At 41.4% G+C, this 13,525-nt stretch overlaps 1 protein-coding gene across 1 annotated transcript in view; it reads right to left on the reverse strand.

Moving 5' to 3' along the window:
• Positions 1 to 363: 363 nt before the first annotated feature.
• The window catches only part of LOC121136295 (cytochrome b5 type B), a 39,594-nt gene continuing 26,432 nt past the window's right edge, over positions 364 to 13,525 (reverse strand). Inside the window, exons 4-5 of the mRNA XM_040736508.1 lie at positions 8,664 to 8,692; positions 364 to 4,387 (exon numbers count right to left, since the gene is read on the reverse strand). Coding sequence (XP_040592442.1) covers positions 4,297 to 4,387; positions 8,664 to 8,692 — 120 coding nt within the window. The 3' untranslated portion in view covers positions 364 to 4,296. The remainder of the gene's footprint in view (positions 4,388 to 8,663; positions 8,693 to 13,525) is intronic.

A 13,525-nucleotide genomic window follows, 5' to 3' on the forward strand; every position in this document is an offset into this window, starting at 1 on the left:
CTAGTTCCAAGAAAAGCAATCATTTGAGGCCCAGCACTGCAGATAATAAAACATTACCGCATGTTGGCTTTTCTTTACCAGTAGAAATAGAACTCCAAATTGCTTTCTGGTTCCTACTTCATATCCCTTAACATGGCAGAACCAGGATAGCTGTATCTTGCAACTCTCAAATGAGAGGTTCACTTCCAACAAAGAACCCTGAAGAGCCACAGTGCACTTAGGTTAAACAAATGCTGGCAGAGATACACAGAAGAATTGTGTGCACCTCAACTGTTCTCATTTGGAATACCTGAGAAGTACAGCACCAATATTTCTTTTAAAAAAAAGTTGTTTTTTTTTAAAAGCAACTGTAGTCAGGACAAGAAAAGGAAAACAGTATCTTTATTGTGTAGTTCTAACAAACATTCACTGTGTGCACATTCCAGTAGAAAGAGACAAAGATCTTTGTTCAAAATAAGCTGAAATCAAATAGGTAAACAAACTCCATCACTGAATACACAAAGGAATGTTAATATTAGTCACTCCCAGTTGAGGCTGCAGTAGAAAGCAAGTTAAATAACTGAGCTGATGTTCTGCCTGAGCAGCCAGTGTAGGCGACGTAGGCGGGGGCAAGGAGTGGCCACTGAAATTCATGATTAAGACACTGGGCATAAGGCAGGTGACTGGCACATCTCTGCTTCTTCAGAAACCCCCTCCTGGGCTGCCCCCGTAAATCGCAAAGCTGGCCAAATATGATGGAGCTCTCCGTTACTTTGAGATATTTGGCAACTGAATCACACAGCTTCAAAACTCCAATTTCTTGTTGAGACATGACATGTTTGAATCCATTTCCCTTGGGTCGGAGGCAAAGAACATTCATGTTCCGTGCTTCAGTCACCTCAGGTGGACGTCAGCCAGCTGGGTACACCTGAGATGAAGTATGGATGCCACATGTGATGACACATCTGGCTTGTAAAAGCACTTCTCACTGCTCCCAGCACTGAATGAGCACAAACCCCACATCATAAGCCCCGGTGGCAACTGTTCAAAGAGCCTACCTACCAGTTCAGATGGTAGCTTTGGACAGACTTGTCTGCTCAAGTAATCACACAAGGAGTTGTAAACAGTCCACAAACTTTGTCCCACTGAGTGCTTTACAAACACGCAGTCACTTGGAAGGGAAAACCAGCTCCCAGGACCAGATAAGAACTTTTAGAGATTAACACCCTGTGCCTTGGTAGCACAAATTCCTTTTTGTGTTCACCATCGGTTAACTTGTATGGTGTGGTGGCAGCTGGCCACTTCATGAATAAACAACCAAACACCTCACAGGTTGGGAGTACTGTCAGCCAACAGGGGCTGGCTCCTCTTGCTCTCAATAAGTTAGCATAACCCACAAATGTCAATGCTTCTTTGACAAGTTCTGTCTTTTTTAATGCATCTGGTGCACATGCTGTATTGCTTTGTTCAGGAAAAGCCTCAACAAACTTTCACCTAAGACATACCTCTCCCCCTAGCTGTTGCTATAGGCAACAGAATTACAGCAAACAGACATAAAAGGGGTTTGGGGGATTTGAGACAAGAGTCTCACTATGTGGCTTTGGCTGGCCTGGAGCTTGCTATGTAGACCAGGCTGGCCTAGAATTCAAGAACTGTCTGCCTCCGCTTCGCAAGTGCTAGGAATAAAGTCATGTGCCACCATGCCTAGCCACCCCCCCAAAAAGCTGCATGTTTTTTTATAATATAAAATGATATATATTATCAGTAGTTCAAAAGAAGCCCTGGGTATTAGGTGGATTACATAAATGGCAAAGACAAAGTATGACAATCTTTTCCTTCTGGCTCTCAGTAAAAGAAACAAGCTCAGATAAAAGCAGGAAAAGAACATTGATGTGAAATAGAAAAACACCATTTTCGAATTGATGTTTACCATAAAAATATCAAAACACCGATTTTACTTAAAAAATAAGTTTTTTTGTGTGCATGGGGGGTGTTTTTGAGACAAGGTCTCTCTATATAGCTCTGGCTGTCCTAGAATTCCCTCTGTAGACCACACTGGCTTCAAACTCAGAGATCCTCCTGCCTCTGTCTCCCAAGTGCTGGGATTAAATGTGTGTGCCACTACCACTGAGCCAAAAACAGTTCTTAACATTTCCTATAGCCAGATGCTTTTCACTGGCTGTAAAGAGGTTGCAAATTATCTTCAGGCCTAGTGTCAGCATGAATGTCCCTTCCTGAGCTTCAGCGTGCCTTTGTTCTTCCCATCTACCCAACATATTGCATGTAGCTTGGCTATCAGGCAAGTGGACCCCAAGCCTCACTGCACAGACCTTCCTTGCCTTTAAGTGGAGATGTACTCAATCATGCCACTTTCTTTCAATCTACCATATTACAAAATTTCTAAAGATAAAAGTGATTAAGTATGTATCTCTGATATATAGAAATCATCTAGAAATTAAAGTATCATATCCAAGTATGCAAGGAAAAAGGCGAATGTTATTTTGATGAATTCTGAATTCATTCAGTTGTTAAATCACAGAATAGAAGTCCTGGGCTGAACTTTTTCTTAAATAGATTGCATGGGCAGACTGGTTTAATGTGCAGTTTCCTGTCCTGTCAAGCCCCTGGCAAGCTGGAAGGGAGGCAGGAGACACTTCCCAGCATTTCTGGTCCTTCTAGAATTCACTGGCTTCCTGCTGGGCATGACAACAGTCCAGAAGCAGATTGTTAATGAACAAAGGATGTGGAGGAAAATCATAGATAGTGGGTAAAAAATAACTGTGAAACTGTCAGATACTGCCACAGGGAAAAGAATAAAGTCAAAGAGGTCAGGAGAAAGCCCGGACCAATGAGAAACAGTAATTTTAAATGGTTAACTACTCTCCAATGAAATACATATCCAAGGGAGAAGGGAAAAGCTTCCAGATTTATCATTATAACCCTCAGAGAAAAGTAGAGCAAAATCACTAAGTTGGAGCCATGAAAGTAAAACAGAAATCAGAAGTCTCTTGGCAAGGTCTCCTGTCTTAAGTGGCATGCCCCAACAATGACATTTACATGAAAGTTATTTTACTGAGATAAAGCCAAACTTGAGTTTCTTACTTTGGTAAAACAGGGAATTAAAAATTAGTTAATCAGTAAACAAAATAGCAGCAAGAGCCTTCCACGAAGCCACACAGATACAACCACAGGCTTCAGCAACCTTCATGGTGAGTTTTTTACCAGCAGACAGCGAGGGTGGAAGATGGTTAGAAACTGGGGTCAGACCACAGAGAGTGTGCCAACGGTCACTCTTTAAACTGCTGTTCTGTAAGTGGTGCTTTGTTCTCTTTTTAAAAGAGATCATTCTGAATTCACCTCAACTCGCTGATCCCTTCTTCCGCTCTTCTACACCTCAGAAACCAAAGGGATGCAGTTTGTAAAGTACTCTTGGGAAGAAAGGAGCTGAACTTAGGGACAGGAGGGAGCCATCAGCTAGACTATCTGGGAGGGAGAAAACCACATAGTACTTTTTTTTTTAATTTTTATTTCTTTTGTATATTTTTTAAAATTACATTTGTTTAGCATGTGCTTGTGCCTCTGTGTGTTATGTCTCAATGTGTGTACCTGTGTGTATACACGGTGTCTGTGTGTACATTAGGGCCATAGCATATATGTAGAGGTCAGAGGGCAACTTTTGGGAATTGGTTCACTCCTTCTACATGTGCATCCAGGGATCAAACTCAGGACATCAGGCTTTGCAGCAATTGCTTTTACCCAACAATCTATCTTGCAGCCCCTTACTTTTAATAATCATAAATAAGATCATTTGGCAGCTGTGTTTTAAATAAGATAGACACATCTTAACTTCATGAAACCCCCTGATGATAAATGACAAAATTAAATCAGAATTAAAAAATAAATTTACTTAAAAGAAAAATAGGAAAAGATTCAAAACTAGAGTACTGTTCCCTTAAATATACCCAATGTGAATTCAGAGCATCAGAAATCATATACTGTCCCCGAAGGCCATGACTCTACAACATAGGAAGTCTAATCATCAACATAAACTCTGAAATGAAGGGAACGGGTGGAAGCCAGTGAGAAGAAACCCTGGCAAGGACACAATGTGAGCAGGAGCTTTGGGCATCAGGCTCTGGCTGGTGAAGGACCCTGGTCCTACTGAAGGAGAAGAGATATCTAGTCAGACATCTTGGCTCCAGGGGGGCAGGCAGGGGAGGAAACTGGCAGGGTTCAAGGAGGAAGCATTGCGCAGCCTCCAAAGTGTCAGCTTCTCACTCCCAGGAGCATGCGCTCCCACACTTCAGCATGGTCTCCTCAGGAGGACTTGTTGTCGGCCGAGAAGTGACGATACAGGAAACCTACAAGAATAGCGCCCACGACGGGGAGAATCCAATATGCCCAGCAACTAGAAGGAGGAAGAAAAAGCAATGAAGTTAAGAATATTTTATCCAAATACTAGAATGCTTTTCAGTACCTATGTTTTAAAACCCGTGAGAAAAGTCTTGCTTTTCTCTTAGTTAAACTTCTATCACACATTATTTGAAAGGAAAACAAAAAGCTCAACTCTACATTTATTTGTGTCTGTGCACACATGTGCTCAGGCATGGCATGACGTGCATGTGAAGGTCAGAGGGCAACATGTGGGAGTTGGTTCTCTCCTACCATGTGGGAACTTGAATGACCAGACTTGGCCAGTGTCTTTCTTTACTTGTTGAACCATCTTGGAGGATCCTAAAGCCCTCCTTTTAGAAAGGATGTTAAAAAAAAATTAATTTGCTGGGTGATGGTGGTACACTCCTTTAATCCCAGCACTTGGGACAAAGAAGCAGGTGGATCTTTGTGAGTTTGAGGCCTAGTCTACAGAGTGAGTTCCAAGACAGTCAGAGCTGTTACACAGAGAAACCTGCTCAAAAAAAACAAAAAAACAAAGGAATTTAACTTGCAGGGTGAGGTCGTGTATGCCTTTAACCCTAGCATTTTGGAGGCAAAAGCAAGTAAATCTCTTAAAGTTCAAGGCCACCATGCAGTGACACCGTCTCAAAAAAAAAAAGAAAGAAAGAAAAAAAAAAGAAAGAAAAAAGAAACAGTAGTTCAGTGGTAGAATGCTTATCTACCATGCAGAAGGCCCCGAGTGTTAACTCTAGCACCACAACATAACAAAGAGAATGCATAATATGTTATCAAAACACATACACAAGCTGAACACAGTGGTAGATGCCTGCAAACCCAGCACTCTGGAGCTGAGGCAGGAGAATTGCTGCAACTTAAAGGCTAGCCTGGGCTACACTGTAAATGCCAGCTCAACACCAGCTATGTACCAGTATGATCCCCAGAACTCAAATAAAACTTCAGGGAACAGTGGTTATGCTTGAAATTTCAGTGCCAGGAGACAAAGATGGGCAGATTCCTGATACATGCCAGTGTAGGTGAACTAGAGAGCTCAGGACAGTGAAAAGTCAAATCTTGGAGACAGACAATGTTCCTGAGGATGAAATCCGCACATTTCATGTATACAAATGCATGCAGAGACACACATATATTAAAAAAAAAATTCAAAGCCACTCTGGTGTTTCCACTAGATATACATAAAAACCTTTCTAGGTGTTTCTAAGAAAACGTACTGGTTATTTCTGGGTTATGGGGTTATAGATGTTAAAATCTGCCTTTGTGATTTTCACAAATTATTATATTGCAGTATTAATTTTTATGTGTATGGTGCTAGGGGCAAAACCCCATATAGATATTAATATTACCTATCTTATTGTAAGTTTAGAAGCAACACAATCTTTGCACCCAAGTAAGATGCTGGTAATGGGAATCGGGTGGCCAAGCTCTCAATGTCTACTTTTATTTGTTGTTTTTTTAAAGATGTATTATTTATTTTATACAGGTTTCTGTCTGCATGAATGTATGGCACCATGTGGGTTCATGGTACACTCAGGTCAGAAGAGGACATCAGATCTCCCTAGAACTGGAGTTGTGGATCCCATAATGTCTAGTTTTAATTTTCTGGACACTAATGAGGATATACGAAAAGCATACAGGTTGTTGTAAAAGAAGTTAAGCAAGTGGCAATGCCATAGGAAGTACTGCAGGTGACTTCCCTTAGGAGTTTCAGACACTATCATCCTTAAAACAACTGTTAGCAGCCAGGCGGTGGCGGCACACGCCTTTGATTCCAGCAGAGCCAGGCAGATCTCTGTGAGTTTGAGGTTAACCTGGCCTACAGAGTGAGTTTCAGGACAGGTTCCAAAGCAATACAGAGAAACCCTGTCTCAAAAAGCAAAAAGAATCAATTCTTAGTGTGTACACACACACACACAATGGGAATAGGTGCTTGGTGTGTATGTAAATCCCTATACATGTGTGTGCCTTCTGCCTGAGGAGACCAGAAGGTGTCAGATTCTCTGGAACTAGAGTAACAACCGATGGTTGTGAGCTGCCATGTGGGTGCTGGTAAGTGAACCTAGACCTTCTAGACGAGCAGCAAGCACTCTTAACTGCTGAGCCATCTTTCCAGCCTCTTTAAAACAATTCTTTAATAGAACTTATTAGCTCTGCTCAGCTTAAGCTCTGTGGCTTTTTGTGACCCAAATAATTTGGCTGCCCCTCTAGTTAACATATCCAGTCTTGGTATGAAAAAGTTCCAAACCAATAAAGCCAGCTGAGATTGTTAACAAAAATTATTCCCTTTGCCTACCTAAACAGATGTAGCACAGTGTACAGAGAAGTACAGTGTCAAGTTACCTCCAACCAATGAAATGACAGGCAAATTGGCAGCTTTGCTAAAAAGCCAAGACAGCGAGGTGCTTTGCCTGCATGTGCGTATGTGCACCATGTGAGTCCTGGAGCTCTCAAAGGTCGGAAGGTGCCAGGCCCCTAACACTGGAGTTGTAGAGCTCGTGGGTCCTCTTGTTCTTTACCACTGAGCATCTCTCTGGCCCAGCTATAAACATTCATGGATCTGTTTCCTTGAACCTTACTTTTGTAGGATAGTCATACTATGTTGCCAAGGTTGGTCTCAAAACTCCTGGGTCAAAGAATCCTCTCCAGTAGCTGGAATTATAAGGCAGGCATACTACACTCTTGATTTGTGACATGTTCTGTTGCAGGTCTCATAGAAATGGAACTGCTAGGTCAAAAGTTATTTATTAACACTGCCAAAATGGTCCCAAAATGAATGTTCCCAGAAGAGGAAGTAAGAGTCTTGGTAACTAACTCCTAATAATCAAGTCTTATGTGTAGGAACTCTAGTTTTTGCCCACCTACTAGGTGTGAAATAGACCTATGATTTTAATGATATGACACTAAGCTTTTTCCCACATGTTTGTACCTGTGTAAAGCATTTAAATGAAAATATTTTGCAAATTCTATTGAGATTTGTGGGTTTTTTTTTTTTTTGGTTTTTCGAGACAGGGTTTCTCTGTGGCTTTGGAGGCTGTCCTGGAACTCACTTGGTAGTCCAGGCTGGTCTCGAACTCACAGAGATCCGCCTGCCTCTGCCTCCCAAGTGCTGGGATTAAAGGTGTGCGCCACCAACGCCCGGCTGTGTGTTTGTTTTTTGAGACAGGGTTTTTTTTTTTTCTGTGTAACTTCTGGAGTCTGTCCTGGAACTCACTTTATAGACCAGGTTGGCCTCAAACTCACAGAGATCCACCTGCCTCCACCTCCCCAGTGCTGGGATTAATGGTGTGCATCACCACCACCCGGCTCTATTGAGATACTTTTAAAACTTCATTTGCAGTATTTTTTTTTTTTTTTTTTTTTGGTTTTTCGAGATAGGGTTTCTCTGTAGCTTTGGAGGCTGTCCTGGAACTCACTTTGTAGACCAGGCTGGCCTCGAACTCACAAAGATCCGCCTGCCTCTGCCTCCCGAGTGCTGGGATTAAAGGCGTACGCCACCAACGCCGGGCGCAATATTTTTTTTTTTGGATAATAATTCTTTTAAAAACAACACTGATTCTTTGAAATTGTCATACATTCATTTGTTATATGTTGATGGTATCCTTCCACTACTACCCCGTTCAGCTCTCGAGGGCATAGGTTTTCACACTGTCAGTTGCAACCCCTTTGGGGGTCAACTGACCCTTTCATGGGGGTCACTTAAGACTGTCAGAAAGCACAGATATTTACATTATGATTCACAACAGTAGCAAATTACAGTTGTGAGTTAGCAATGAGAATACTTTGAAGGCTGGGGGACAGCACCACATGATGAGCTGTACTAGAGGATCGCAGCGTTAGGCAGGGGTGGAGAAGCACTGCTGCAGGGCTTCCATCCCTTCTCCTCCCCACTTCACACCCTCCTTTTAAAAGAATTAATGCTCTTCTCTCCCAAAACCAATTACTGCTGCCTGTATCTGCATAGAAAGTCTGTGCTTTGGTTCTTCTTTTTAAAATGTTATGCATATAGACATTTTGCCTACAGACTTGTCTGTCTTAAGTGCATGCCTAATGCCCAGAGGCCAGAAGAGGGCATCAGATCCCACGCCCACTCCTAAGTTGGAGTTAGAGATGGTTGTGAACCACCAGGTAGGTGCTGGGACTCAAATCCAGGTCCTCTAGAAAAGCCGTCAGTATCTTACTGCTGAGTTATCTCTCCAGCCCAAAACATGTATATTTAAAAAGAACCTCTTGCCAGACTTGTAGACTATAAGAAAGTCCATTAGGGAGATACTAACCTTTTGCATGTACTGCTTTTTGAAGGATCCTGAAGAAGTCACATGTTAAAAAATAACAGAAAGAGAACATTAGTATTGTGCATTTAAGTCTTCTTGGATATCTACAAACTGTAGCTCATAACAGAATTTCCTTTACACATTTGACACCTATAGCCTCTAGGTAATGGGTAGGATTGGAATCTTTTATTTCTAATAACAAGTTGGTATTTCTTACTGAATAATCACTAAAGAGAACACAGAAATGACCTAAGCTTTTTACATGTAAAAATATCAATAATAAAAGTCTATTGAAATGGCCAGGTGATGGTAGTACACATTTTTAATCCCGGCACTCAGGAGGCAGACAGGTGGACCTCTGTGAGTTCAAGGTCAGCCTGGTCCAGAGAGTGAGTTCTAGAACAGCCAGAGCTGCACAGAGAAATCTTGTCTTCAAAACAAAACAAAACAGCCGGGCGGTGGTGGCGCACGCCTTTAATCCAGCACTCGGGAGGCAGAGGCAGGCGGATCTCTGTACGTTCGAGGCCAGGCTGGACCGATAGCCTCTGAAACAATACAGAGAAACCCTGTCTCGTAAAAACCAAAAACCAAAAACAAAAACAAAACAAAAGTCTATTGAAATGGACTAATATTTTGGGCCACAAAGACAGGCCTATTTAACTGGACTTGCCACAGCATAGCTAAAAATCACAATTTCTGAAAACATTTTAAATAAGTCCCCAAATCTCTTCTCTTGCAAAACTGTCAACTATCAAATATGCTCTTGAACTACTACTTTATGGCTTACAGAAAGGATGTAGCTTATTTTTTGAAATTGAACTATGGGCTTTGGGGATTATTTAACTTTTTTTTTCTTTTTAAGATTTTGTTTTATGTGTGTTTTGTTTGTTTTGTTTGTTTGTTTGTTTTTGGTGACGAGGTTTCTCTGTGTAGCTTTGGGGCTTGCCTGAAACTCACTTTGCAGACCAGGCTGGCCTTGAACTCACAGAGATCCACATATCTCTGCTTTCAGATTGCTGGGATTAAAGGCATGCGCCACCTGGCTGTTTTTAAGAGTCATTTAAAGTTATGTGGATTATAAGTGTTTGCCTTCGTGTATGTATGTGTGCCAGGAGTGGGGTGCTGGACATCCTGGAACTGGCATTATAAACATTTGAAAACCTCCTATGGTTCATGGGAATAAGAGCTGGGTCCTTTGCAAGAGCAAGCCATGCTCTTAACTACTGAGCCATTTCTCCAGCCTATGGTTATAGAACTAAAAGGGGAAGAGCTGTTAAAGGAAAGTGAAAAGGGGCAGACACAAAAGACCATCTATTATATAAGTCCATTTATATGGACAATGAATTGAAACAGATGGACATCAGCAGTTGCCTAAGGCTGGGCAAGAGGGATTGGGAGGTAAATAAAATATGGCTGGTAACCGGTCCATGATTCCTTTTTTCTTTCTTTCTTTCTTTTTCTTTTTTTTTTTTTTTTGAGACAGGTTTCTCTATGGCTTTGGAGGCTGTCCTGGAACTAGCTCTTGTAGACCAGGTTGGTCTCGAACTCACAGAGATCCTCCTGCCTATGCATCCCAAGTGCTGGGATTAAAGGCATGCGCCACAACCACCTAGCCCCATGATTCCTTTTAATAGTGATCAAGTTGTTATAAAATTGATTGCAATTATTATTGTACAATGCATTTTTACACAAATGAACTAAAAACAGCTACACAGATTAACACATACTTCAATCCTGAAAACACACAAAATCTCTACATTTCAAACCTTTTGTACTCTTTTTACAAAGTCATGAATTACGTGTTAACTACAGTGAACCTTGAACTACATCATAAGTAAGGAGAATGAGTATAGCACTATGCTTATAAAAGGCTGATACAGTAATCATTTCTAACAAGAAATAATATAAAATGTCATTTTTTACGCTAGATACCTTTAAATACCCGTTTTAAGAGCAATCCATTCCTGGAGGGGAGAAAAAAAAAGAAAGAAAGAGCGAGAGAGAGGGAGGGAGGGAGGGAGGGAGGGAGGGAGGGAGGGAGGGAGGGAGGGAGGGAGGGAGGAGGGAGGAAGGAAGGAAAACTTGCCTAACACACTGGAGGAATGAAAAGAGAAACAACCCAACTTCTTCAGACACTGACAACAAAGTAAATGTTAAGCTATGGCCCCCTTTTAAATAGAAATAGTAAAAGAAATACATAAGGCACAGCTACTAACAGCCAAGTCCTTCAGCCAGTTTGGAAAGAAGCCACCTAAGTTTAATTTTGTTTTTGTTGTTCAATTCTTTCTCAATTTGATAAACACACACACACAGATAAGTGGTGAGCAATATAGAAAGTTACTTCTGGCCTCCACATGCACATGTGCTCATGTAACTGTGTGCACACATCCATAAAACATACACAAATACAACACACAAATTTAAAACAAAACTCAGTCCTAATGCACAAGGTATTAAGGGTTTAATTCCTCATAAAATCAATCAATAAATAAATATATTCTTATGAACAGTAATACTAAAGATGGGATTTGTAGGTTAAAAGAAAATATTTTATGCTCAAGTGTTTTGGTTAGGGTTACTACCATGGTGATGAAACACCATGACCAAAAGCATCTTGAAGAAGAAAGGGGTAAGCCTGGCATTGGTGGTGCACGCCTTTAATCCCAGCACTCAGGAGGCAGAGACAGGGGATCTCTGTGAGTTCGAGGCCACCCTGTTCTACAGAGCGAGTTCCAGGACAGTCTCCAAAACAATACAGAGAAACCCTGTCTCGAAAAACCAAAAAATAAAACCGGAAAGGGGTGTTTTGTTCACAATTCCATATAACAATCATCAAAAGCAATGAGGGCAAGAACTCATACACAGCAAGAACCTAGAGGAAGGAGCTGATGCAGAGGTCATGGAGGGAGGGATGCAGCTTACTGGCTTGCTCCACATGGCTTGCTCAGCCTGCTTACACAGAGAACCCAGGAACTACCCCAGGGATGGCACTACCCACAATAGGCTGGGCCCATCAATCACTAATTTAAAAAATGCCCTATATCCTATGGAAATATTTTTCTAATTGAGGTTCCCTCCTCTTAGATGACTTTAGCTTGTGTCAAGTTGAAATAAAACTATCCAGTAAACTTTTTAAAAGTTTGTTTTTTTGTTTATGTGTATGAGTGTGTGCCTTCGTGTGTGTGTGTGTGTGTGTGTGTGTGTGTGTGTGTGTGTGTGTGTGTGTGTGTGTACAAAATGGAAATCAGAAGAGATCATTGGATCTCCTCAAACTAGAATCACCAGGCAGTTGTGAGCTGCCATGTGTGTTCTGGGAACTTAACCTCAGCCCTTGGAAAGAACAGTTAGTGCTCTTAACCACGGTGTCATTTCTCCAGTCCCAAGTAAACTTTTTTATAAATCTTCCCATAACTGAAATATATATAGTATCTTCCAGCTCAGTGCTAACTCAGCTTTATTGTTTGTGGAATGAAGATTCAGATGAACTAAAATTCTAAAATCATTACTCCAGCACAATTTTCTGAGCCAAGGCATTTTAGCAAGACCTTTAAGATCAGTAGAAGAAGCAATGTTCTTGCATGTCTAGGGAGACTGAGGGCATTACTATCACACACCCATCTTTTTCTTTCACCAGCTCCACAAGAGAATGTTTCCCCAGATATTTTCTCAAGAAGCAATGTGAAAATGAGAATCAGAAAAATGTCTGTCTAGCAGTCATGGACCTCCCTGTGAAGGAAGATTTCACTCTTGTTTATAAGAAAACATGAGAGAGGACACACACTTAAGGAAAGTGGTAAACATCATCACCAGAACATAGGAAAGAGCCAAATTTATGATTACAAGGCATTGAAATTGAGATAGGGTGCTGTATCTTTGGCTAATCACAGATTATATTTAAGCTTTCAAACGCATAAATAACAGATGCATAAAATGTATAAGGAGCTTGTGATCAATTCCTAAGCTGTATTTGCTATTCCAAGAGGATTCTAAGTATTTAAAATTTAAGCCTCAAGCATCTTCAATAACCCTCACAGCAGTTTCCCAGCTTTTTACTTGCTAACTATGGCCTTTCTGTTGGGATTAAAGGCGTGTGCCACCACGCCCGGCTATAAATTTTATTTTTGTTTGTTTTTTGTTTTCAAAACAAGGTTTCTCTGGTTCTGGCTGTCCTGAAACTCAGAGATCCACCTGCCTCTGCCTCCCAAGTGCTAGGATGAAAGGCGTGCGCCGCCACCACCCCCTGGTTTGAATTTTATTATTAGGTGCATGCTACCACTTAAAAAAGAAGGGGATAGGACTGAGAGGTGGCTCAGAGGTTAAGAGCACTGACTGGCCGGGCGGCGGTGGCACATGCCTTTAATCCCAGCACTCGGGAGGCAGAGGCAGGGGGATCTCTGTGAGTTCGAGGCTGGGCTGGACCGATAGCCTCCAAAACAATACAGAGAAACCCTGTCTCGAAAAACCCAAAAAAAAAAAAAAAAAAAGAGCACTGACTGTTCTTCCAGAGGTCCTGAGTTCAATTCCCAGCAACGACATGGCGGCTCACAACCATCTACAATTCAACCTGGTGCCCTCTTCTAGCAGAACACTGTATATGTAATAAATAAATCTTAGAGGACTTAAGATTTACATATTTTATAGGCCAAATTATATAAGGTCATGTAGTATATATAATCTTGGAGACAGCCTTCTCGTGAAGTTCCAGCACACTTCATGCTTTTACTACAAATCATCTCTTTCAATAAAACCTTTGTTATTACTGGTGCTTAATTTTTTTTTTGGGTTTTTCGAGACAGGGTTTCTCTGTAGCTTTGGAGGCTGTCCTGGAACTCACTTTGTAGAACAGGCTGGCCTCGAACTCACAG

Source organism: Mesocricetus auratus, unplaced genomic scaffold, assembly GCF_017639785.1.
Source record: "Mesocricetus auratus isolate SY011 unplaced genomic scaffold, BCM_Maur_2.0 Super-Scaffold_100062, whole genome shotgun sequence".
Taxonomy (NCBI): Eukaryota; Metazoa; Chordata; class Mammalia; order Rodentia; family Cricetidae; genus Mesocricetus; species Mesocricetus auratus.